Source organism: Quercus lobata, chromosome 10 (assembly GCF_001633185.2).
Source record: "Quercus lobata isolate SW786 chromosome 10, ValleyOak3.0 Primary Assembly, whole genome shotgun sequence".
In the NCBI taxonomy this organism is placed as follows: domain Eukaryota; kingdom Viridiplantae; phylum Streptophyta; class Magnoliopsida; order Fagales; family Fagaceae; genus Quercus; species Quercus lobata.
Window position 1 is genome coordinate 15,863,398 of NC_044913.1, and position 24,811 is coordinate 15,888,208.

At 32.5% G+C, this 24,811-nt stretch overlaps 1 protein-coding gene across 3 annotated transcripts; it reads right to left on the reverse strand.

The window, feature by feature from the left end:
• Nucleotides 1–8,565, reverse strand: LOC115963774 (50S ribosomal protein L7/L12). Of its 3 annotated transcripts, none has more exons than XM_031082935.1 (3): nt 8,428–8,565; nt 6,655–6,828; nt 1–979 (listed from the first exon to the last, which is right to left on the reverse strand). In XM_031082935.1, the coding sequence occupies exon 3, from the start codon at nt 822–824 to the stop codon at nt 243–245; it is 582 nt and encodes a 193-aa protein (XP_030938795.1). In that variant the 5' UTR covers nt 825–979; nt 6,655–6,828; nt 8,428–8,565; the 3' UTR covers nt 1–242. The 3 variants fall into 3 exon arrangements, with proteins under 3 accessions (XP_030938795.1, XP_030938793.1, XP_030938794.1); XM_031082933.1 differs by having other exon boundaries at nt 6,655–6,884; XM_031082934.1 differs by lacking the exon at nt 6,655–6,828.
• Nucleotides 8,566–24,811: the final 16,246 nt, after the last annotated feature.

Sequence of the window (24,811 nt, forward strand, 5' to 3'; positions counted from 1 at the left end):
TGGTTCAATCAAGCAGTAACATTTGAAACATGTAACAATAATCAACATAAGTAACTAATCTTGCAATATCAACTGTAAACTCGATTCAAATCATGCATGAGCATAATAAGTTCAACTCTAACTGCTCTTCAATATCTCTTGTGATGACTATCCATCCACATTACAAATTTCATATGTTTGAACAATGGATACACTGCAAAATCGTAAAGCCCATTAAAGCAGAATCAAGCAAACTGGGAGTTTTATTCCATAATCGCAACGCCTCCAGCAGCCTTTATTTTCTCTATTATTTCATTTGCCTCCTCCTTAGTGACCCCTTGTTTAACCAAAACAGGAACCTTCTCAACCAGTTCTTTAGCCTCTTTCAATCCCAGACTGGTAAAGGCTCTTACTTCTTTGATCACCTTGATTTTCGCAGCTGCATCAAACTTCTCCAATTTCACATCAAATGCTGTTTTCTCTGCCTTCTTCTCCTCAGCCTTTGTAGATCCAGCAGCCCCTCCCTGTGGGCCCAGATCGATACCTTCTAAAGAAATTGGCTGCAGCTTTGGATGCCTTAGCCTGTCAGCGAGAGTAGGACCAATTTGTCTGCGTTCTTCTGTGGGTAATGCCGCAATTTGTTCAGCAAGATTAATGATTTTATCAGATGGTGGGGGTCTTGGACCATATGGATCATAGAATGGTGGATATTTGTACCTTTTTGGCTTGGCATTGGGATCTCTAGGAACAAAATCAGGCTGGAAGCAACGAAACTGCAAAGGACCAGTTATTTCAGGGAGAGTGGGACGGACACGAGTGAATCTAGCAAGCGTGATAAGCTTCATGGCTTTTGAATACTCAGTGCAAACGATGGCACGTGTAATACATATATTTAAAAAGAAGTCATATACTTTAACCAAGTAGTTGCAACGTTTGATGCAAATGAAACCCTTTCCTTTATGACAATTAAAACTGCATGGAGTCTGCTGAGAACTCTTGGCTGTAAAGGAAAAAAATAATATCAACTAGCGCAAAAGAGAAAGCGTGTCCTTCCATTTCTTGGAAAGGCAATCAAAATATGTGGGTATTAAACAAAAGATAGATGCTACAATGGCTATTAATATGTTTCATCATATGAAAGAACAACTCCTAGGCAATAATATAGTCAATGAAAACCATAAACACCAAGCCTGAATATCATGCTCACCTAACATCAACTGCATTGCATAAGCTATATTTTGCATATCTTAATGACAAACAAGAATGTACTAGTTGAATAATTTACAAACACAACAAAGTAAAAGAAATTACAAGGACAGTGATGATCAAGTCCACCAATTAACCAACACAACAAAGTAAAAAAGAAATTACAAGGGCAATGACAATTAAGTTCACCAATTTACAAACACTGGAAAGTGAGGAACATTATTATTAATTTTTTAATGGATAAAAATTTATTCAATCAAACCATAGTGAATGAGGTAATCTATTGTTCACAATCTCAACTCCCTTCCTAGAATGACTAGTAAGTTAATCTTTCTAGAATGACTAATTAGCACAAACCTTTTTTTATAAGCACACAAAATTTCATTCTAAAAGACCCTCAAACGATTCCAGCGACGATTAGGGCCGGCAAATGAGTTATCCTGCGGGCTTTGGATTAGGCCCTAAATGGGTCGGATATACATGTATCCATTTAATTAAATAATAAAAGCCCATTACCCACCAAACCCACCTATTTACCCTATGATCACTAACATAATAACACGCACATAGATGTATATATAAATTTAAATGTATGTATAAAATACATACATACATATATATATACACACAGATGTATATATAAATTTATATGTATGTATAAAATACATACATACATATATATATACACACACATATATGGTGACTCAAATGAGCATCCACATATTCTTTTAGTGATGTGTCATGCCCCAAACCTGGTCATGACTCTAGGGTCCAGGGACATGAGATATTAAGTTATCTAACATGCACACATCTCTCTGTTTTATTTGAGATCTTCCACAATGAATTTTTAAAATCCCTTAAACCATCATTCTGCAATATTTCCATAATGACTGTGAGAGTTCTAATTCAAAATAACCAAATATCTTTCCAATCTAGATATCAAAATCTCTGAACAACATAACACAGACTCCACATCAACAAAACTATTCATATAGAGTCAAAATTTCTCATGAACTTTTTATAACATCAAATATTCAAACATAATCAATCTCAAAGATAAACTATGTCCACAAAATTTATCTCCACAATGATAACACTTGACAAATAAAAAGAAAATCTCCAAAGAGAACAAGGTCCAATTCACCAATACCCAAGAACATCTAATAAATGGTATCTCAAGTATTTGGATAAAAAGAAAATATTAGGGAAAAAGGAGGGGAGGGGCGATTAAGCTAACTCAGTAAATAGGACTTACAAACTTGAGTGTGGAAAAAAGCTAGTTAATTTTTTTTTTTTTTAAACACTAAATTTTGTGATTATATATAATCTATCAAAGGTATTTCAAATTAATAGTTTAAATGATTCACAACAGTATAATTCCGAAGTATTAAGATTTCACATAAGCCAAAAATGTTATAAGAAAGATGCAACATAGTTTGGAAATCATGTAACTTAATGTCAATAAGAAGGAACATAACTTAGCAGTTAGCACGGCTAGTAGCATAAAAGACAGCAAGATGCTTTAGAATAAAGTTCACAGTGGGCAATTACATCAAAATTATCAGAGTTTAAATACACAAACCATAACCCTAGGCTTCACTACTTATGGTCAACACTTTTTCCCTGTTGACAGGGTTATGCAGTCCTCTCTTTGGAACTAGGACCCCCTCTTTAGAGCAGCCCCCATTTTGGAACCTATGACTTTTCGGGCTCTCTCTTTGAAACCTATGACCAACAAAAATTCTTTCTTTGGAATTATCACTAAAAATGCTCCATCTCTAGAGCTACAAAAAGCGCACCATCCCTTCTTTGGGATTGTCCCCTCTTTAGGACTTTCCTACTGTCCTACAGTACCATGCCACTAATCACAACTAGCCTTAGGGTGTTAAAATCATTCTCTTAATGTTCTCATAGTAAAATGTGTTTCAAAATTAATCATTCTAAAAGTATTCCAGTACTATCTTTGCAAAATATATAATTTAAAATCATGATACCTTCCAACCACTACAAAATAATATAAACATCAAAGTACATGTAAAACATCATGATTAATTAAATAGTTATTTCTCAAAAGGCATACATCTCAATATAACATCACCTACCATGATAATTTCTCAAAGTATCGTGGGTAAAATGAACAATAAATTCCTCATACCAATTCATTGGCAGATTGAACAACAAGTTTCTAGAAACATGCGCATAAATACCTCAATGTACCCATACTATAAGTTCTAGCTCATCCCATAAGAATTATTTGTAAATAATTCCTAAATCTTGTGTCATAAAAAGATACTTAGTAAAGTATTCAAATTCATGTAACACTTATTTTCCTTACAAAATAAATTTTTTTGAAAAGACTTGTATATCTTTAGAAAAAAACCCGAGTTAGTAAACTTTACTTACCTTAAGCAGCACAGTATGTTCCCAACACTCATGCGATGCGCTCTAACTTACTAGTTAGAACCTAAGGATGACTGGATGAGTTCAAAAGGATATCAATGCGTACACCAATACTATTGGGTTACACGTGTGAGTGAAGTCCCACATTGAGTAATGATAAGAAGAATGAGTAGTTAATATAACATAATTGAGCACATACTCATTAGGCTTAGGCCTTTTGGGTTAAAGTGTTTTATATGTTATATTAATTATTCAAGGAAGCTCCCCAAGGTTTTTATCTCCCCAACAAACACAACATAACATGAGATACTTTCTCATGATTCAAGAACAATATAGTAAACACCCATAATGCTAAATTTACTGTCATAAAGCCATGACCAAAGTTAGACCTTGACCCCTAGGGATTTCAATATAGTATAAGTTTGGTTCCAACCAATCCCCTTTGGTCCCAATTCTTTTGTCAATCCTAGATCATCGTTTAACCTTAAAATTCACCACATAAGCTCCTGTTTTACCCTTCCTTCTCTAATCTTCACAATACCACGCAAACTAAGATTTGATAATTAAATATATAAGGGCTACAGGTCTCCTCATCCAAGCTCTTAGACAGCCCTTAAATTCCTTACACCCACTCCCAATATCCTCAAAATAAACCCATAACAATCCAAAATATCAGCTCCTCCCTTCCCTATTGCCATGGCATTCAAACTCCAAAGTCAAGCACCAAGTCACTGAAAGATAACCCACCCACTTCTCACCAAAACCATAACCTTCAATTTTCACCTTGCATAATTCCAAACCAATATTACCCAAATGCAATTAACAAGTAAATGTCTGGGAAAGTGTAGATAACTCAAAAAAGTGTCAGATTTCCTAACCCATTGGGGAGTTCCAGAACTACTATTTCACATTGGGAAATTCTCATCCCATTCCCAATTCAGTAATTTCTACTTTCTAGTCTATTTAGAACCATCAATGTCATCCTTAGTACAAAGAGAAAAATCAGCATTTTCCATTGCCTTTATAGTTATACCCATAAAGTTTCAGCCTTACCCAAATATTTCAAAGTACAAAATTTTCTTGTTCAAAACTCACCCACTTCAGGTTTTTTCATTCAAAGAAAGAAAGTGAATTTTTGGGATAAACTATTTTTTTTTTTTTTTTGATAAATAATAAAGATATATATATGGAAGAAAACTACCTTATGCAGAAAAACATAAAGCAGAGAGAAAAATACAAAGGGAAAAGAAAGAGAAAAAAGAAAAAGAAAGGAAAAGATACTAAATACACAGGAGAGAGCTAAGGAACATAGGGAGAGAATCACTAGAGGTGAGTCCCCAAGCTCTAGACCAGTCAAACAGAGAGCCACTGAAAAAAGCCAAAAGCTGGTCATCTGAACTCTCCATGTCCTCCTATTTCGCTCCCTCCAAAGACACCACATCAAGCATAAAGGAGCTAAATTCCAAATGCTAGACAAATGCCTTCCAGGCCAATTCCACCAACCAAATAGAGTATCCGCAACCGATCTTGGCAAGACCCAAGAAAACCCAAAAGATCTAAACACCAAACTCCACAACCGATAAGCCTTACCACAATGTAGTAACGAATGATCCACCGTCTCCCCATTACTACGGCACATGATACACCAGTTGACAATAGTAAAAGATAAGCATAAGCTAAATGAAAGACACCAAACTTCTTTGAAAAAAAGACAATATATAGATAACAGAAAAGTAAAAAGTTTTAAACTTGATGGCATTTCTTCAAAAACCTTACAGACAATATATATGAGAGCAGAAAGTAAAGTTTTAAACTTGAAGGCATTTCATCAAACACCTTACATATAATAACTCAGTAATGGACCATTCAAAAAATGCTCTGATCTCAGCTCGTCTCCGCCTATCGCCACCTTGTTTGGTCTCGCCGTCCACTCTCAAAACTCTCTCTCTCTCTCTCTCTCTCTCCACCCTCACACTCAAGTCCACTTCCGTGTCAATGTCTTTAGATATCTAGGTTGTGTTTGGATGACAACATTTGGATTTGAAATCCATTGATTTAAAATGCCTTGATTTGAAATCCTTTGATTTTAAAATTCCTTGTTTGGGTCTTTTTAAACAAAGAAAGATTTGAAATTCATCATTTCAAATTCCAATGTTTGGATACCTAAATTTGGATTTGGATTTGGATTTAATATCAATAAAATATATTTTTTAATTATTATTTTTCTTAATCCTTCTACATTTTAATTTTAGTAACATTTTTAATAAATACATGAGGTAATATTAATAATTCAATTGACAAGATAATAACTAAATATTTTAGTCATAAACAACTAAAAAAATATCTTGCCAATTATTGACAACTAAAATTTTTATATCAACTAGAGAGAACCCAAATGCATGGATTTTTTCAAAAAATTCAAAATCTCAAACTATTAAGAAAGTAAATTTCCGGATAGTTTTCATCTCTATTTTTTTTTTTCAAATTAATCTATTTCAAGGAAATTTTCAAATGATTTAGATAGACCATGATGAGATGATGTCAGTATTTTAAAGAAAATCCGTGAAATCACACCAAACAAATCAATGCAATTGCAACTACATATATGAATAATAAATAATTAGCACAACTAAAGGTAAGCAGCCCAGTGATGATGTTGCCAATGATAAATAATCACACCATACAGTAAAACAATTAATATTTTTATATATTTTGTTATTAAAATCAATTAGTATATATTCAAACCAAAAAAAGAAAAGAAAAAAAAAGAAACCATGCCATCAACCTCAATTCTAATCAAAGGTGATTCAAAAACTAACTATAACTTAATTAGACTTGCGAATGGATTTGGCCAAAAATTAAAATAAATAAATAAAAAGTAAACTTGCGTATGGACCTGCTCCTACTAGGAGAGATTGTTTGAATTGTTGATAATATATCACAACAGAAGAAATGGGGACTTATTGAAAGATGACAAGGGGTGGACTTAAGAGCACAAATGTTGGGGGAACCTCCACATTCCCACTTCTATTTAAGCTCACTCCTTGTTTCCCTAGTGAACAAAATTACCTCAAGTTCTTCAAGTGGTGGATGGCTTAGTGACAATGACTTCAACAAGGATAGGCTTGATCTTTTTTATTGGTTGTTAGCTGCACTCAGCCTCATCAACTTCTTTAATTACCTTTTCTGCTCTAAATGGTGCTCTTATAATCCATCTCTATCATCCACTACTCCACCACAAGACTATAACAAGGAAGTGCGATTTTAGCTAGAGTTCATTGGTCACACACACAGGTTGGCTGGTAATCCCAATTACAATTGTCAGTATTAATCTTTAATCTATTAGCATCAATCAATATGACCAAAACAGACAAAAGAAATACACCTCAAAGCTATTAAATAAATTAGACCCAGCTCATTCTTGAACTATTAGAAATGCATTTGTTAAAAGATTTTAACACGTACAAAAAACTCAAATGAGAAGGTAGCAAAATTTTGTTCCAAAGGTTCAAAGAGATTTTCTACTTTCAAGTAGACTGTACATGTGCAACCTTTATATTTAAGGTTACCTTTGAATTCTAATTACCAGCATAAAATGAGAAGGTAGCAAAATTATGTTCCTAAACCAGAAGGCAGCTTAGAAAAGGAATTCAATGTTGACCAATACCATAAGCCTATTTAGGAAAATCAAATTTGAAAGAGAGCAATTGAAACAGCTTATATATGCGTGGACTTTGATTATTATTCTCTATGAAAAGCAACAGGCTAAATGCATTTTGAACGTGCCAAATTCCAAAAAAAAACATGGGCATTTTGTGCTGAATTTTCTTTGGTCAGAGGGCAGGACGACCTTTACAGCCCTGTTAGAGCCGAAGTGGATGTGAAAACGTGTGAAATTTGCAACTCAGATATGAAGAATCCTTAATTTGTACATTTATTTTCGAATTGTCATATTTCAAGAGCGATCTGATAGGGGTACTGATTTGGCTTTCAAGAGACAAATACGTGCATATGCATTGTGATTCTTTAAGATCGATCAAGACTGGACTTTTGGCCAACCAAGTCAAATCTGATTAGTCTCAATATTTAAGACCAGGCTCAAGTTTCTACTTTGAATATATATTATGCTTAGTAATCTTGTGGACATTGTGATTCCACAGGAGTCAAAGTGGTACATGCATGAAGGAAAAAATGTGTTCTACAAGGGAAACATTACTAATGATCAAGTCTTCGACAGGAAGGTACAATGTACACAGTCAGCAGCATAGGCAACTTGGCAACATGATGATAATCTGATGGTAAATAGAGAAAGAAGACATAAAACTGATGAGGTATGAAAGAATTGGCAATAAGCACCGAGAGCTATAAAGGGAATATTTAACAAGTGATGGACAAATGATGATATAAGTTTTGTAGCTAAAGCAACAAATGGAATGAAAAAAATTTATGGGATGCATAAGCATTCACTATGACAGTAGTCCTCACTTTCCATCATCACAACATCATTTTTTCAAATGAATATTCTCTCACTTATTACTTCACAACTCATAAACAGTTTATTGAAGCATTTCATCAAACACATAATTTGCATTACAAACCCACAAATGAAAATAAAAATAGAAAATAAAAACAAACCCAAAACATATCATTGAAAATACGATGAAACAAGATGCACAAACAAATCAAACAAAACCCACAAACAATCAAATTAAACCCAAACAAACCCACAAAATAAATCAAATAAAACCCACCGGAAAAACCCACATCCTCTGTGGATTTAGATTTAGTAGAAAGAGAGAATTAGAGAGGTTAAAGAGGAAGATAAGAGTTGAGAGAACAAACCTGAAGTTGCCGAGAGAGAAGGGAAAGAAGAGCTTGTGAGTTACGGCTAGGAAGAGAGACACGGAGAGCCCAGAGAGAAACAGTGTGCGTGAGAGTGAGAGTGAGAGATTTCTAAATTCTTGGGTTTGTGAAGGTATTTGAAATTTATGGATTTGAACCCCTGAAATGGATTTGGGCCAAATCCGAATCCAATTCTTTTAAGTTATCCAGACAAGGATTTGGATTTGGGCCTTCAAATCCAAATTCAAATTTAAATTTATGTCATCTAAACAGACCATTAAGGCCCGTTTGGTAGAAGAGTTTGAGTAGTGTTGTTTGTAATTTTTTGAAATACGTGTGGGTGAAAAAGTGTGTAGAAATGTGTGTAATATTGTTTAAAAAATAAAAATGGGTGTTTGAAATGCCCTACCAAATGGGCCCTAGGCATTTCAGATCAAAATTTGCCCCCACGTGCGTCCAAATGTATACACATGAGTTTAGAGTATTTTTTTATGGTCACGTGGAACACACGTGACATCTATAAAAAATAAAATATAATTTAAATTTTTTCGAGATATAGATTATTTTGATACAATATCAAAAAATTTCGTATATTTCAAATAAATTCGGATGACCTTTTTTTAAACTTCCCTAACTTTACGTGAGAAACACATGCCATCAAAATTAAATATTTTGCTATCATCAATAGTCATGTTAGATTGGGAGGTGTTTGTTTGGGAAGGGGAGGGAGAGAGAAAATTGGTGTTGGATAGGGAGGTGTTTGTTTGGTTTGTATTTTTAGGTGCTACACGCTTCTTTCTTTCTTTTGTTTTTTTGCCCAGTTTTGGTCTTTTGCTTTTTTAGACGTTATTGGTTTTTCTTTGCATAAGTTTTGGCTTTTTATTTTTTCAGAAAATAATTTTGGGTTCTTGAATTTTTTGTGCTGTTTTTTTTTTTTTTTTTTTTTTTAAATGAAGTGCCAGTTCATATATATTTTTTAACAAAAAAAATAAAAAAATAGTGTTATTTTTTATTTTATGACTTTATCTAATAGGGATATGATTGTAAATTTATACAAATTATAATTTTTATCCTTTCATTTTTCTTCTTAATCAAACAAAAAAGTTTTCTATTATTCCACTTTTTCACTCCTCCAACCAAACAGAAATGAGAAAAAACAAAATCTTTTTTATTCTCTCACTTTTCCATTTCTCCAACCAAAGGACCATGATTGATTCCTTCTCTTTATCTACTAAATAGGAGAGATTAAAAGCAATTTAATTGGATCTTGGTTCTTATATTTTTGTCATAACTTAGAATATGTGGGGAGATATGATGTTTTTTGCTTTAGATATTGAAGACCATAAATTGTGTAGCTTGTAATTTTTGTAAATGATTACTGTGCTCTAACTTATACTTGAGAAATATTGATAGAGCGCCGAGACACATTTTATATATATATATATATAAAGCGCCAAAACACTTGTAATTGAACTAATTGGTATTTCTTGATATTTATAACGGAGATATCAAGGATATAAATCTCTCCTCACCCATTGAAAACTACCGAATTATCAAAAAAGAAAATAAAAAAGAAGATAAATATTGGTAGAATGGGATCACAAACATTATGAACTAGATCACGTACCCTGACGAAGGAGAATCATTACGAAAATAACTCATGCAAACTATTGACGGGAATTGTCAACATTAAATAGGAAAAAATTATCGCTTTTTTTTTTTTTTTTTTTTGAATAAAGGAACGGATAATTGTTAGGGAAAAAAAAAATCCTATGCGATTATGTGGAATTTATTAATAGAGGTATTTACTTAATTGGAATTAGTTTTAGTTTAATTTTATGTATTTGTGGATAGAGGTGGCCACTGTGAATTATTTTTCCATATGGTGAAGTGACAAAGTTCTTATTCTTAATTTTAATTTTTAATTTTGGAGGATGTGATCAGGATAATAACTCCTTTAAATTGGACACATTGGATTAAATTACTAGGCATTGCAAATGTGGTCTTCCATGAGAATTGAATAATTGATTAATTTCGCTCTATTAAATTAAAAAAAAAATAGAGATAAAATTTTTACTCTAATCTAATTTAAATGTATGTGTGTGAAATTCTCTTATAGAAACTTAAACACCAACCCTTAAGCCTCCCTCCCCCCACCCCACAAAAACTTTGTATTTGTGGAGTGACCATCACCTAAGGATGTTGGGTGGTATAATTTATTTCTTAATTACTTGAACCCCTGTGTGTATTTCAATTCCCTCTAAGAGTAATTTTTTACCTAATTTAAGGGGCCTCAAATTAAGCTCTAAATTATTATTAGAAGAAATTAAAGGATGCAATAAAAACATCTTAATACATGGAAAATAGTCTTCTCGACAAAATAAAAACATGGAAAATAGAGGAGCATGGAAAATAGTACTTATAGATGCAACAATTTTTGGGTTCCAGTTAACTCAATTTGTAAAGTTTTTTTATGATTAAATAAGAAATTTGGGATTCAATTACTACATACTCCAAAGACTGATTGCTGTCTTGGTTTGATGATAAAAAGCACATCATCAAAAGTGAACGTCATATGTTAAAACTCTATAAAATAAAATAAAAGGTAAACTACATAAATGGTCTCTATTCTTTACACCATATTTCAATTTGATCCCTAACCTTTCAATTGTATCAATTTGGTCCCTAACCTTTTAGTGTCGTGTCAACTTAATTCTTGTCGTTATCTTATGAATGGAAAAGTCTGACGTGTCAAGTGGCTTAAATAAAAAATTAATTTATTGCCACATCAACAAACACATGTCCTACCACGTTAGTTTTTTTTTTTTTTTTTTCTAACCCAAATTAATTTAACCCAAATCAATTTTTTTTTTTTTGGTTTGATAAGAAAATTTACAAATTTTATTAAACAGGGGTAGACCTAAATTAAATCTAAAACACATATCTCCCTAAAATCCAAAATCCCTAACAATGAGGACAGCGGCACCTTCTCCCTCCAGCAGCGCCTTCTCTACTCCAACAGCCCCAGGTTTGTCTCTTCTGTGTAAATTTGATATCTTTTGAATCATGTGACTTATCATGCAAAGGTTCATTTGAATGTGTTTGTCTGTATGTGTATATTACTACAAGTGGGTCCAACCATTTAAGGTAGAAATGGTCTCAAACAGATTCATAGTGGACTATAAAAAAGTTTTTTTTTTTTTTTTTTTTTTGAGCTACGACAATAACAAAGCTAAAGGGTTAAAAAAATGGAGTTTCTTCATTGTAGCAACCATAGGGCCAATCTCCACTGAAGCAAGATTGAGCATAAAATCAAGTAAAAAAAAAGAATATATATAAGCAAAACGCCAAAACATGAAGTAGAAAAATAAGAAAAATACACAAAGCTGAGCCAAATGAAACTACGAAATTAGGAGCAGAAAAAGACTAAATTATTGAATTTCGAGGGAGCCAAACATGAAGTAAGGATGAGAGAGAGAGAGAGAGAGAGAGAGAGAGAGAGAGAGAGAGAGAGAGAGAGCTAGTGCTGTTGGAAGAGAGAATCTGTCAGAAGGAGAAGGCGCTTCAGTCCTCACCATTAGGGATTTTGGATTTTAGGGAGATATGTGTTTTTAATTTGGGTCTACTTAATAAAACCAGCAAACTTTCTTAAAAAAAAAAAATGATTTGGGTTAAAAAAAAAACTAATGTGGCCAGACATGTGTCTAATAATTTAATTTTTTATTTAAGCCATTTGACATATCAGACTTTTCCATCCATGAGATAACGGCAGGGATTAAGTTGACACAACACTAAAATGTTATGGACTAAATTGACACAATTAAAAAGTTAGGGACCAAATTGAAATATGGTGTAAAGGTTAGGGACCAAATTGAAACATGAAAAATAGTCTTCTTGACAAAATAAAAACATGGAAAATAGAGGAGATAAATGTGACACGTGCATGGAAAATAGTACTTATAGATGCAACGATTTATGGGTACCCATTAACTCAATTTGTAAAGTTTTTTATGGTTGAATAAGAAATTTGGGATTCAATTGCTGCATACACCAAAGACCGATTGCTGTCTTCATTTGATGGTAAAAAGCACATCATCAAGAGTGAACGCTATATACGTTAAAACTCTATTAAAAAAAAAAAAAAAAAAAAAGATGCAATGATTCCAAATGCACATGGATTGTGATTTTCTGTGGCATTAAAGTCCACATGGATATTTAAGCAAATTCAAAAACAAAAATTATTATGTTCATGAAAAGTGTTAAAATCTCCACATGTCTATTTTCAAGTTAGATTTGGAGATGATAATACACATGTGGGACACGGTTAGGTCAAAATATAGGCCTAATCACTAAAAATTATGCTACAGCTACAAACTATTTTACAATATTTTTACAAACTGTTGATGTGACCAAATTTTTATTGATTTCATCTAAACCCACAATTAACATCACTTTTCATTTATTGCAATATTTCATTAATTTTCAAATATTGCTATTTTATTAAGTATAATTCAAAAAATATGGCAGTAATAATTGCAGCCATGAAATGTAATTTCAAATTTGATCCCTTCCATTAATTTAGAGCACGATGTGAATAAATTGTTGGATAAATATATGTTTGTATCGCATACAAAGTATATGCAGCGGAAAATTAACAAATCTACTTCATTCGCAATTGATAACATATACTATGTAAATTTCAGAATATAAGAACAAGAGAGTGTACCTTAATGTGGTGAATTTCAAAAACAAAGATTAAAAGTATTTAGGAACACTTTTAATCTTCACTCCAATTCCACTAATGCCTAAAAAGTGTGGTCTCTCAATCAGTTTATATGTATGTGTTCAAGGGAGAATAAAAGAGTGTCCTACACTCACATACAAATCATTTCATTCTCTTACAAAATTCTATATGTTTCTCTCCTTATATCTGATTATCTAATTAGACTAACCTTTTTTCATTATTCCAATTGGATTTTAGTATGTGGTTTGGAGTGGAACCAAAAGGGAACAAATAATATACTAACTCCAATGGGTTTTGGACTTTTCTATGAACTCCTGACAAGTTTAAAGTTACCATTAGTTATATTTAATATTACCATATAAATATAATTGCACTCTAGGCCTTATTAATAAATTATATCTCAAAACTTTATTATACATACAACCCCTTCATAAAATATTCGTAATAATACAAAATCATAAATATAGACTGTTACTTTGAAGATTACTACATCTTAATCCTTAAGTACTCGATTTAATCCTTTAAATTATTCATCATATATTTATGAAATTCAATTTTATAAATATATACTTTAGTAACTCCTAACTAAAGTGGTTAGGTCTAACACTCTGAATAACGAAACTCATTAAACTTATTTCAAGGGAACATTTTATATCTTCGTTAAGAGATTACGAATTTCATCTTGAAAATATATGTTCCATCAACACTAAATGTGGCTGGCCAACATACTGAGGTTTTGATCGTGATTTTAGATCTCACTCCTGATATATCAAAGCAACCTACACTTCATAATCAAGTCCATTATTCTCTCAGGATTAAGAGTTGATGTAAATAGAAGTCGTGAAATTTATTATTCATTTGATAGTCCAATTCAATATGTCTTAACTCTTAAAATATACCAACACACCAACTAGAAAACTCTACTTCCAAGATCAAGACAAATCATCTTAATTGATATGTTATAATCTTCACAGATGAAATGCCCAATTTCATTACCGACTACGAACTAAAATTCTGAGTTTACAAAGAACTTGTGATTTATATTTTCTATGACTAAATCACATATTATGCATCCACGGACTAAATGATAATGTCCAAATATTCATGTTACCATTATTTTAGATAATAATAAAACAACTTTATTAATTACAACAGTAAGTCATATATAATATCATACATGCATCGTATAATAGGATTTAAGGGCACTAATCCTAACATAAACATACACATATATAATAAAGAAGTATCTATATTTATAAATAATACTATTATACATGAAAATTGAAATTTTAGGATTATAAATTTATAACTAAAGCAAAATAATGATGCAGAATTTCCTATAATACTGTATTTGTGATATTCAATTTCTTAAGGCATGCTTAGCAGATTGTAATAAACACTACAATATAATATTTATTTCTATAATTTATTTATTTTATAATTTGATTATATTTTCATTATAAGGAATAACCATTTTTTATGGAAAAATACTCTTTAAAATAAGGAATAATTTTTCCTCTCTAAAATGTTGTAATAGCTATTCCTTAGTAAGTATAATAATTTCTAAAATTAATATATATCTAAATATACAAACTTTTCATATGCCATAAGTACATAACAATTATAAAAATAAATTAAAAAAATAGGGTAAATTCTGTTAATATACTCTGAGGTTTTAATTAATGCCAATCAAATCCAAAACTTTTTAAAACTGGTCAATTTGATTCCTAAAACCAACTTAATCCCTAAGATAGCTGAGAAAAATGAATAATTGATCTAATAGTTGTTAGGAACTAAGTTTGCTTTAGGGATTAAATTGATCAATTTTGAAAAGTCTTAAACCTAGTTGGCATTAGTCCAAATCTGAGTGTATGTTAATGGATTTTACACAAAAAATAATCATTATCTCTCAAATTTAAAAAATATTACTATTTTTATAGGAAATATAATATTTCCTAAATATAGATCTTAAATTTTTTTCGGGTAAAATATATGTTTGGTCCCTAACCTTTAGGCTGAATATCAATTTGGTCTTTATCATTTCAAATGTGTCAATTTAATCCCTAACCTTTTGATATTGTGTCAAAATAGTCTCCACTATTAATTAAGTAATGAATAAAAAATACTAATATAGCTAATAGTCAAAATAAAAAATAAAAAAATTATTTTTTATGCCACATATGCTGCCGCATTGGTGGTGTACGGTTTTGATAATTTTTTTAATTAAAAAAAATCCCTAAAACGACAAATTTGGGATTGAAATCCCCATGAGTTCTAGTCTCAAAAAATCAAGCTCACCCATTGAATTGATTCACATTCACTACTCTAACAAAATATTAGAAAAAACACACACACGATGAGAAAATAAATCAAACCCACCATTGATTCACTGTGCTTTACACATTATTTCTAAAATTCTTCACTTTATTATTATCTTTCTTGTTTTCCCTTGCTTTGTTCAAATCGAAGTATACCACCTAGTAAAATGAGCCAAGCAACTATTTAGGATATTACAGGATTATATCTCCTCAAAGAAAATTTTATGTGGCCTACATTTGAAGATGAAACTCATGTCTTAAGTTTCTTATTTCATGTCTTAAGTTTCCTATTTGTGAAAGTTACATTTTAGATATAACATCCTTTAGTAACTCTCAAATGGTGTAACCCATTTGGTTAATAACCACCATGAAGTTACAACTTTTAAACTCCTTGATAGAAGGAGAGTTATGGAAATTTTCATCTAAAAGGGTCCCTAGTCTAGCCTATATATATAGCCTGTGTTTCCATCAAAAGGATATGTGTGAGGTAAAGGCCATAGACTAGAAGACCCTTTTATATACACTATCATCATATAGTAAGTCTTTTTTTCTTCAAAAACTTAAACAACTATGGCTGGAGGTTTGTGTATATTATTCCACAACTTTAAATTTATCTTACATTTGGTATCAGAGCCTCCTTCATGCTATGTTGTTTAGTAATTTTTCATTCATAGATTTTTCTATGATTTTGCTAAATTTCCGGTGCACATATGGATTTAAGGATATAAAGTATTTGCATTGTATATTCTTTTGTGCTAGGACCTTTCAACTAAATTAACTATGACATCAAAATCTGACCTTTTTAACAAACATCAACAAACCCAATTTTAAGAAGAATGGAATAGAATTAAGTTTTATGCCATGTATCTCATGTGTGGGTCATAGCATATAGTATTGAAGCCTATCATTGAAATAGCTTTTACCATCATTTGGGCTGGATGGCTTTAATATGGGATAGTTTTTGGATATAGACGACTATCTATGGAAAATTATTCCTTTTGCATTTGGCATTGGCCGAATGTTTTTGTGGAGATTATGATTGGTTTTTCAAATTTAAGCTTCTTATGAAAGTGAACATCTATCATGATAATTGATAACTTTGCATATAGATTATTATGCTTCTTTGTTATTTAGAAGAACTTATCTTGTCTGACTTACATATAGTGTGCAGTGATTTTATAAAGTTTGTGACTATATATGGAAATTTAATCATTACATAGTTAAAATTTATGATATTTTTAGTGTATTTACAGTTTCTTACACTTGTCTTTAAATATCATTTTATGGTTTATTTTAATTGACAAATATGACGTTTAGTTTATCTTTATGATGTCATTTGAAGGGGGTGAATATCAAAATGACTTGAGAATAGCCATAGCATCTTAAGCCATAATGATAATCACATCAAGTTAATTTTTATAATACTTCATTAAGAATAAAGACATCTAAATTGTAATTAATTCATGAAAAGCAATAACTTGGCCCCATAGGGAGGTTATTGTTTTTATGATTTAATTGCAATAAGAAGGTGAATTAGGCATTAAGAATATAGTTTTCCTAGGCCCAAAGGTATGGAAAATTTTATTCTCATTGTTTATATTTACTAGTCTTATTACTAAAGTATTTTGGTAAATTCATGTGTGATGCACCTCTACCCATATGAAGGTTGGAATTTACTACTAAATTGACATTGGTTGGTTTAGAATTAAGGTTTATATTTCATAGCATTAAAGTTTTTTTTTCTTGGTTATTGCAGTAATTCCTACTGCTTATATAACTGATTCTTCATGTGTTTCAATGCTAATTGGTGACAACTATAATGACTGGAAAGAAATTATCATATTTCATTAGGATGCATGGATCTTGATTTGGCGCTCCGTGTGGATGAACCATCCGTCCCCACAGAATCAAGTGCACCAAATGATAAACTTGACTATGAACAGTGGGAGCGATCTAAATGCTTAAGTTTAATGTTCATAAAATCCCAAATCCCATATAAATAAGAACATTAGGGGTTCTATTCCTGAATGTAATAAGGTTAAGGATTTTATGAAAGCCATTGAAGAACAATTCATAAGATATGACAAGGCTTTGGCAAGTATCTTGATGAAAATGTTTTCAAGTAAAACTTTTGACTGTTCTAAGAATGTGCATGAGCACATTATGGAAATGAGGGACATGGTTGCTCAACTTAAGTCCTTAGAAGTTGAGATTTCTGAGTCATTCCTAGTCCATTTCATATTGAATTCTCTCCCCTTTGAATTTGGTCCTTTCAAAATACCTTATAATACACATAAAAATAAATGGTTAGTAAATGAACTTTTGACCATGTGTGTTCAAGAGGAAGAGAGATTAAAACATGAGAAAGTTGAAAGTGCTCATTTGGCCACTCATGTTAAAGAAAATGCTAGGAAGGGTAAGAATGCCTTGCAAGTGAAGAAAAAACACATAAAGCATAATGACAATAAAAACAAAACTAAGTGTTTTTTCTGCAAGAAAGAAGGGCATATGAAGAAAGACTGCCTAAAGTACAAGAAATGGCTCGAAAAGAAAGGTAATCTCATTTCATTAGTGTGTCATGAATCCTTTTTTGTTGAAGCTCCAAATAATACATGGTGGGTTGACTCTGGTTCCACAATTCACATTGTCAACTCCATGCAGGGTTTTCTGAATTTAAGGAAGCCGAAAGAAAATGAACAATGCATCTATTTAGGAAATCGAATGTGTTCAAAAGTTGAGGGAGTTGGGACTTTTTGTCTGATTTTAAAAATTGGATATGTATTAGATTTAAATAATGTTTTCTATGTACCTTCATTTTCCAAAAACTTAATTTCCATTTCCAAACTTGTTATTGTTGATTACAGATTTTTATTTGAAAACTCAATTTTAAGTATTTTTAAAAATAAAGTTCATATTGGAGGTGGAACCTTAGTTGATAGTTTATTTAAAATTGATAGTGACCCCAGTTTTGAATGCAATTATCTAAATATGCATATTAATGTTGGTATAAAGCGGAGCTTGATTAATGAGAATTCCTCTATGCTATGGCATGGAGATTGGGACATATCTCCATAGAAAGAATTAAAAGATTGGTGAAAGATGGAGTTCTAAAAACGTTTGATTTTGCTGATTTTGGTACTTGTGTGGACTGCATTAAGGGTAAGCAGACCAATAAGACCACTAAAGGTGCCAAGAGGAGCTCTAAAATTCTTGAAATCATACACACTGATATATGTGGACCATTTGCTACTCCTTGCCTAAATGGTCAAAGATATTTCTCATTCATTGATGACCATACAAGATATATGTATCTCTACCTTTTATATGATAAGGCTGAGGCACTAGATGCTTTCAAAACCTATAAGGCAGAAGTAGAGAAACAAAGAGAAAATAAAATTAAAATAATTAGATCAGATAGAGGTGGGGACTATTATGGTAGGTACACAGAAAAGGAACAATTGCCAGGTCCATTTGCTAAGTTCCTTCAGGAAGAGGGCATCATTGCTCAATATATAATGCCAAGTACACCACAACAAAATGGTGTTTCTGAAAGGAGGAATCGTACGCTTATGGATATGGTAAGGAGTATGATGAGTAACTCCGATATTCCTTTATCCTTATGGAGTGAAGCTTTAAAAACCGCTGTGTATCTCTTAAATAGGGTTCCATCTAAGGTTGTTTTCAAAACACCTTTTGAATTATGGCATGGATGGAAGTCGAGTTTAAATCATTTGCACATATGGGGTTGTTCTGTTGAAGTAAGGATTTATAATCCACATATAAAGAAACTAGACCCAGGGACAATTAGCGGATATTTTATTAGATATGCAGTAAACTCCAAAGGGTTTAGGTTTTATTGTCCTTCTCACACTCCAAGAATAGTTGAGGCTAGAAATGCTAAATTTCTTGAGGACTTCGAGCTTAGTGGGAATGCTTTTCCTAGAAGGATAGAGTTTGAGGAGGCATAAGATTTTATTGAGCTACCCTTAAATGATATCCTTGAGGAGCAACAAACCCATCAAGAACAAGCTCATTAAACCAACTGCTGAAATTTCTGAAAATGCAAAAGAAGCAGAAGGTGTAAGAAGATCCTCAAGAATAAGGAAACTAGCAATTACTGATGATTATATTGTATATCTCCAAGAGTCTGATTTTGATATCGGGCCTAAAGATGATCCAACTTCGTTTTCTTAAGCCATGAGTGATAGTAATTCCACACTTTGGTATGATGCCATGAAGGAAGAGATGGAGTCTATGGCTAAAAATCAAGTTGGGATCTCGTTGAGTTGCCAAAGGAAGTAGTAGCTATTGGCTGTAAATGGGTTTATAAAACCAAAAGAAATGCTTCTGGTAACATTGAACGATATAAAGCTAGACTTGTAGCCAAGGGTTTTACTAAAAAAGAAGGCATTGATTACCATGAAACCTTCTCTCCAGTTTCTAAGAAGGATTCGTTTAGAATAATTATGGCCTTAGTAGCTCATTTTGATTTAGAGTTACATCAAATGGATGTGAAAACGGCATTCTTGAATGGGGATCTAGAAGAGGCGGTATACATGGTCCAACCTCAAGGATTTTATGCTGATAAAGACAGTCATTTGGTTTGCAAGTTAAAGAAATCTATATATGGGCTAAAGCAAGCCTCACGACAATGGTATATAAAGTTTCACAATGTTATCGCTCCATATGGATTTGTTGAGAACACTGTTGATCAATGTATATACCTTAAGGTCAGTGGGAGCAAATACATTTTCCTAGTCCTATATGTGGATGACATTCTACTTGCAAGTAGTGATTTGGGCTTGTTACATGAGACAAAACAATTTCTCCCAAAACTTTGAGATGAAGGATTTAGGTGAAGCCTCATATGTCATTAGCATTGAGATTCATAGAGACAGATCACAAAGAATGTTAGGACTGTCTCAAAAGGCCTATATTGAAAAAGTATTGAAGAGATTCAGAATGAAAGATTGTACACCTACAGTAGCACCCATTATGAAAGGAGACAAATTAGTAAGAATCAATGTCCTCAAAATGAATTAGAGTGAGAGCTAATGAAGAACATACTGTATGCATCTGCGGTAGGTAGCTTGATGTATGCACAAGGCCTGATATCGAGCTTATAGTGGGGTTATTAGGTTAATATCAAAGTAACCCTAGTTTGGATCATTGGAAAGCTGTGAAAAGGTTATGAGGTACTTGCAAGGTACCAAGGATTACAAGTTGACTTACAGACATACTAATCAATTGAAGGTGATTGGTTATTCAGATTCGGATTTTGTCGGGTGTATAGACACAAGAAAGTCTACTTCAGGATATATTTTCCTTCTTTCTGGAGGAGCTATATCTTGGAGAAGTACTAAGCAAACACTTGTTGGTTCGTCTACCATGGAGGCAGAATTTGTTGCATGCTATGAAGCAACAACATAGGCATTATGGTTAAGAAATTTTATCATAGGTCTCAAGATTGTCGATTCTATATTGAGACCTCTAAAGATTTTTTGTGACAATTCAGCTGCAGTTTTCTTCTCTAAGAATAATAAAAGTGGAAGCCGAAGTAAGCATATCGAAATAAAGTACCTCAAGGTTAGAGAGAATGTTAAGAAACAAAAGGTGTCCATCGAGCATATTAGTACTAAGCTAATGATTGCTGATCCCATGACTAAAGGTTTGCCGACCAAACCATATAAGGACCATGTGGAACATATGGGACTTAATAACTTATTTGATGTTTAATTTCTCTTTAGTTGTTTTGTATTTGGGACACATATTTGCTTATTCTTAGAGAATAAAAAACAATATATATTTTGTGCACATAAAGTACAAAGTCTATTTAATCCATAGGGATAAATAAAGGACAATATATCTATGGGGATGCTTAGAGGAGGACCCAAATGGCTAATAGGTAGTCCATTCATAAAGAATTAATGGCCCATAAAGTACTCATGTAAGGATTACATTACATTGTAATACATGGAAGGAAATACTCGTTATAATTGAGGGGATTACCGCCATGATTCATGTATTGGATTCTTTATTTGAGTGGGAGCATTTCACAACTAGTGACATGGATAATATCGTGGCTATAGCATAATGATAAGCACTTATTGAGTTATTTAAATTTCATGTGGGCCAAGTGGGAGAATGTAGGATTATATCTCCTTAAAGAAAATTTTATGTGGCCCACATTTGAAGATGAAACTCATGTCTTAAGTTTCTTATTTCATGTCTTAAGTTTCCTATTTGTGAAAGTTACATTTTAGATATAACATCCTTTAGTAACTCTCAAATGGTGTAACCCATTTGGTTAATAACCACCATGAAGTTACAACTTTTAAGCTCCTTGATGGAAGGAGAGTTATGAAAATCTTCATCTAAAAGGGTCCCTAGTCTAGCCTATATATATATAGCCTGTGTTTCCATAAAAGCACATATGTGAGGTAAAGGCCATAGACTAGAAGACCCTTTTATATACACTATCATCATATAGTGAGTCTTCTTTTCTTCAAAAACTTAAACAACTATGGCTGGAGGTATGTGTATTTTATTCCGCAACTTTAAATTTATCTTACAATTACAACAAATTCTTGAAATTAATTTTCTTAATTTTTTTTAAAAATTTCATGTGGCAATATATGTGACATAAGAAATAATTTCTTATTTTGGCTGATAGTCAAGTCAACATTTTCCATTCGTCAATTAACGGCAAAGACTATTTTGACACAATACCAAAATGTTAGGGACTAAATTGACACATTTAATATTTTAGGGACTAAATTACTATACAAACATAGAGTAAAAGTTAGGATTAAACATGTAACTTACCCTAAATTTTATTCTAATATTATAACTTACAATCAAATCTAAGAATAAGTTTAGTCCTCAAAAAGAAAAAGGCAAAAAGATGTAAATTATAACAAAAAGGATGTGAGGGAATTTCCTTTGTGACATTCAATTCCTTAGAATTCTGCTAGAAAAGATCCAACAATGGAAATTTCCGAACAATTATAACAAAAAGAAAAAAAAAAAAAAACAGTTCACCAATAAAAAGAAAAAAAGAAAAATAGCAATTCGTGAGATGTGAATGCAGATTTGACTTTTTCAAATATATGACACGTCCCTGCATTTTTTTTGGAATGTCCTATAAAGACAAGTCCTTGCATTATTTCAGAATTTCCTATTAATATTTTCAACATTAAATATCATAGGTCTAAGATTTCACACACACACACATATATATAGTAGTCTTTTTTTTTTTTTCTTTTTTTAAAGAGAGTTTCAACTTATGATATTCTCTCTTGATGAATGATGGTAGCTCTTCATCATCAAACCGAGACACAAATCAGTTTTTGGGGTAAATAAGGATTGAATTCCAAATCTGTTATTCAATGGTCAGTCATTTTGTTTCCCTTTATTCACATAGAGGAAAAAAGTTTATTACGTGTTTCTTGGACACAACTATAACCATGGCTACCAATCTTTCTCTTCTTTTATCAATTGTATTTCTCCTTCTTGTAACACAGCCTATTGGAGGCCACTCTTTCAAGTCCCTCCAACATCTTGAGGGATCTCACAAAGGCCAAACAGTGAAAGGGCTGCATGAGATCAAACACTATCTCAGTGCATTCAGCTACTTAAAGATAAACCACAGCATTGGTTTGAGCAAATATGATCATGCTAGTGTAAAAGAGAAAGATGAGTTTGATGACCATTTGGAACACACAATAAAATCTTTCTAGAAGAATTTTCATCTCAATATTACAGGGAGACTCAACTCTAGCACCCTCGATAAAATGATGACTCCACCAGGGACGGACCCAGGTACAAGGCTAAGGGGGCCCAGGCCCCCCCTGGGCCAAAAAAAAAAAAATTTTTAGTAAGTAAAATTTTTCCAAAAAAAAAAAAAGGGGCTTGGGCCCCCCTGAAATTTTTGCTCCGGCCCCCCTTCCCCTAGCCCATCATTCGGCCAGCTCAGAGCAGAGCCCATAACCCATGTCAATCCACAACCAAAAAAAAAAATCTCAGCCCTCAGCAGTCCAAAACCAAACGGAGAAAGCAAAAACCAAAGGAAAAAAAAGAAAAAAAAAAAAGAAAGAAAGGAAAGTGAGAGACTGAGAGGCGAGAGCTACGAGCGAGACAGAGAGAGACAGAGAGGCAGCGCCGCAGTGGTGTTGCCGTGACGTCGTGACGGAGAGAGATAGAGAGTGTGAAGTGCGAACCCAGCTTCAAGCGAGACCCACACCGGTGAGAGCGAGACCCACGCCACCACGCGAGACGAGATCCACTTGCCGCCGTTGCCGCCGGTTGCCATTTCCCGATCTGCCCAGCCCAGCTTCGAGCCTTCACAGAATCACAGTCCACAGAATCACAGGTATTTACTCTTTAACTCTTATCTTTTCCTTCAAATTTCAAAACCTTGTGAATCTGTGATCTGAGATTCTGAGAATCAAAGAAACTGTGCTTGTGGTGTTTTGAGTGTTTCTTGTTTGTGTTTTTACTGATGAACTGAAGTTACTGAACTGATTTGGTGATTTGGTGCTTGTGCTGCGGCCGAACTGAACTGAACTGTTTGTGTTTTTTTTTTTTTTTTTTTTTTTTTTTTTTTTGGGTTTTGGCTTTGTGACTCTGTGTTTGTGGCTCTTGCATTATATAGATAAAAGAGATAGATAGAGAGAGTAGAGATTGTAGTGATAGTCAGATGGTTTTTTCTTTGTTGACCGGTAGTTGGACATTAGTTGGACATAATAATAGGGAATAGGGAAAAGTGGAGTTGCTGTTGGGCAAAGGCAAGTGACAGGGGAGGAAAAAAAAACAAAAAACAAAAAAAAAGGTAAAGTTAAGAAAAGTTTTTGTTAGTAGTGCTTGACTGTCTGTAGTGGGATTCATTGGATATTTGGGTTAGTGGGTCAGAATTAGGAAGATGAAGACAAGAGACAACACAAAGATACAAAAAACATAAAAGATATAAATAAAGAAAGAGACAACACAGAGACATAAATAAAGACAATTTAAACACAAAGACATTAAAGGCAGACCAAAGACAAAAAGAAAAAAAATAAATCATATAATATAAGAAATTATCAAACAAATTTAAAAAAATAACGGTAATTCTTATATAATTTTTATTTTATTTGTAGATCATGAAAAAATCAACTACAATACTTGATTTTTTCAAAAGAAAATGTTCAACTTCAAATTCTTCCGAAGTCAACGTGGAATTGCCAACAACTAATGTTGCTATTCCAATTCCGGAAAATGCGGATGTTCCAATTCCGGAAAATGAGGATGTTCCAATCTCTCAAACACAATTTCAAAGAATTGA

What these genes read in the sequence shown, in the direction of transcription:
- LOC115963774 (XM_031082934.1), bottom strand. Translation starts at nt 824, where the DNA reads ATGAAGCTTATCACGCTTGCTAGATTCACTCGTGTCCGTCCCACTCTC.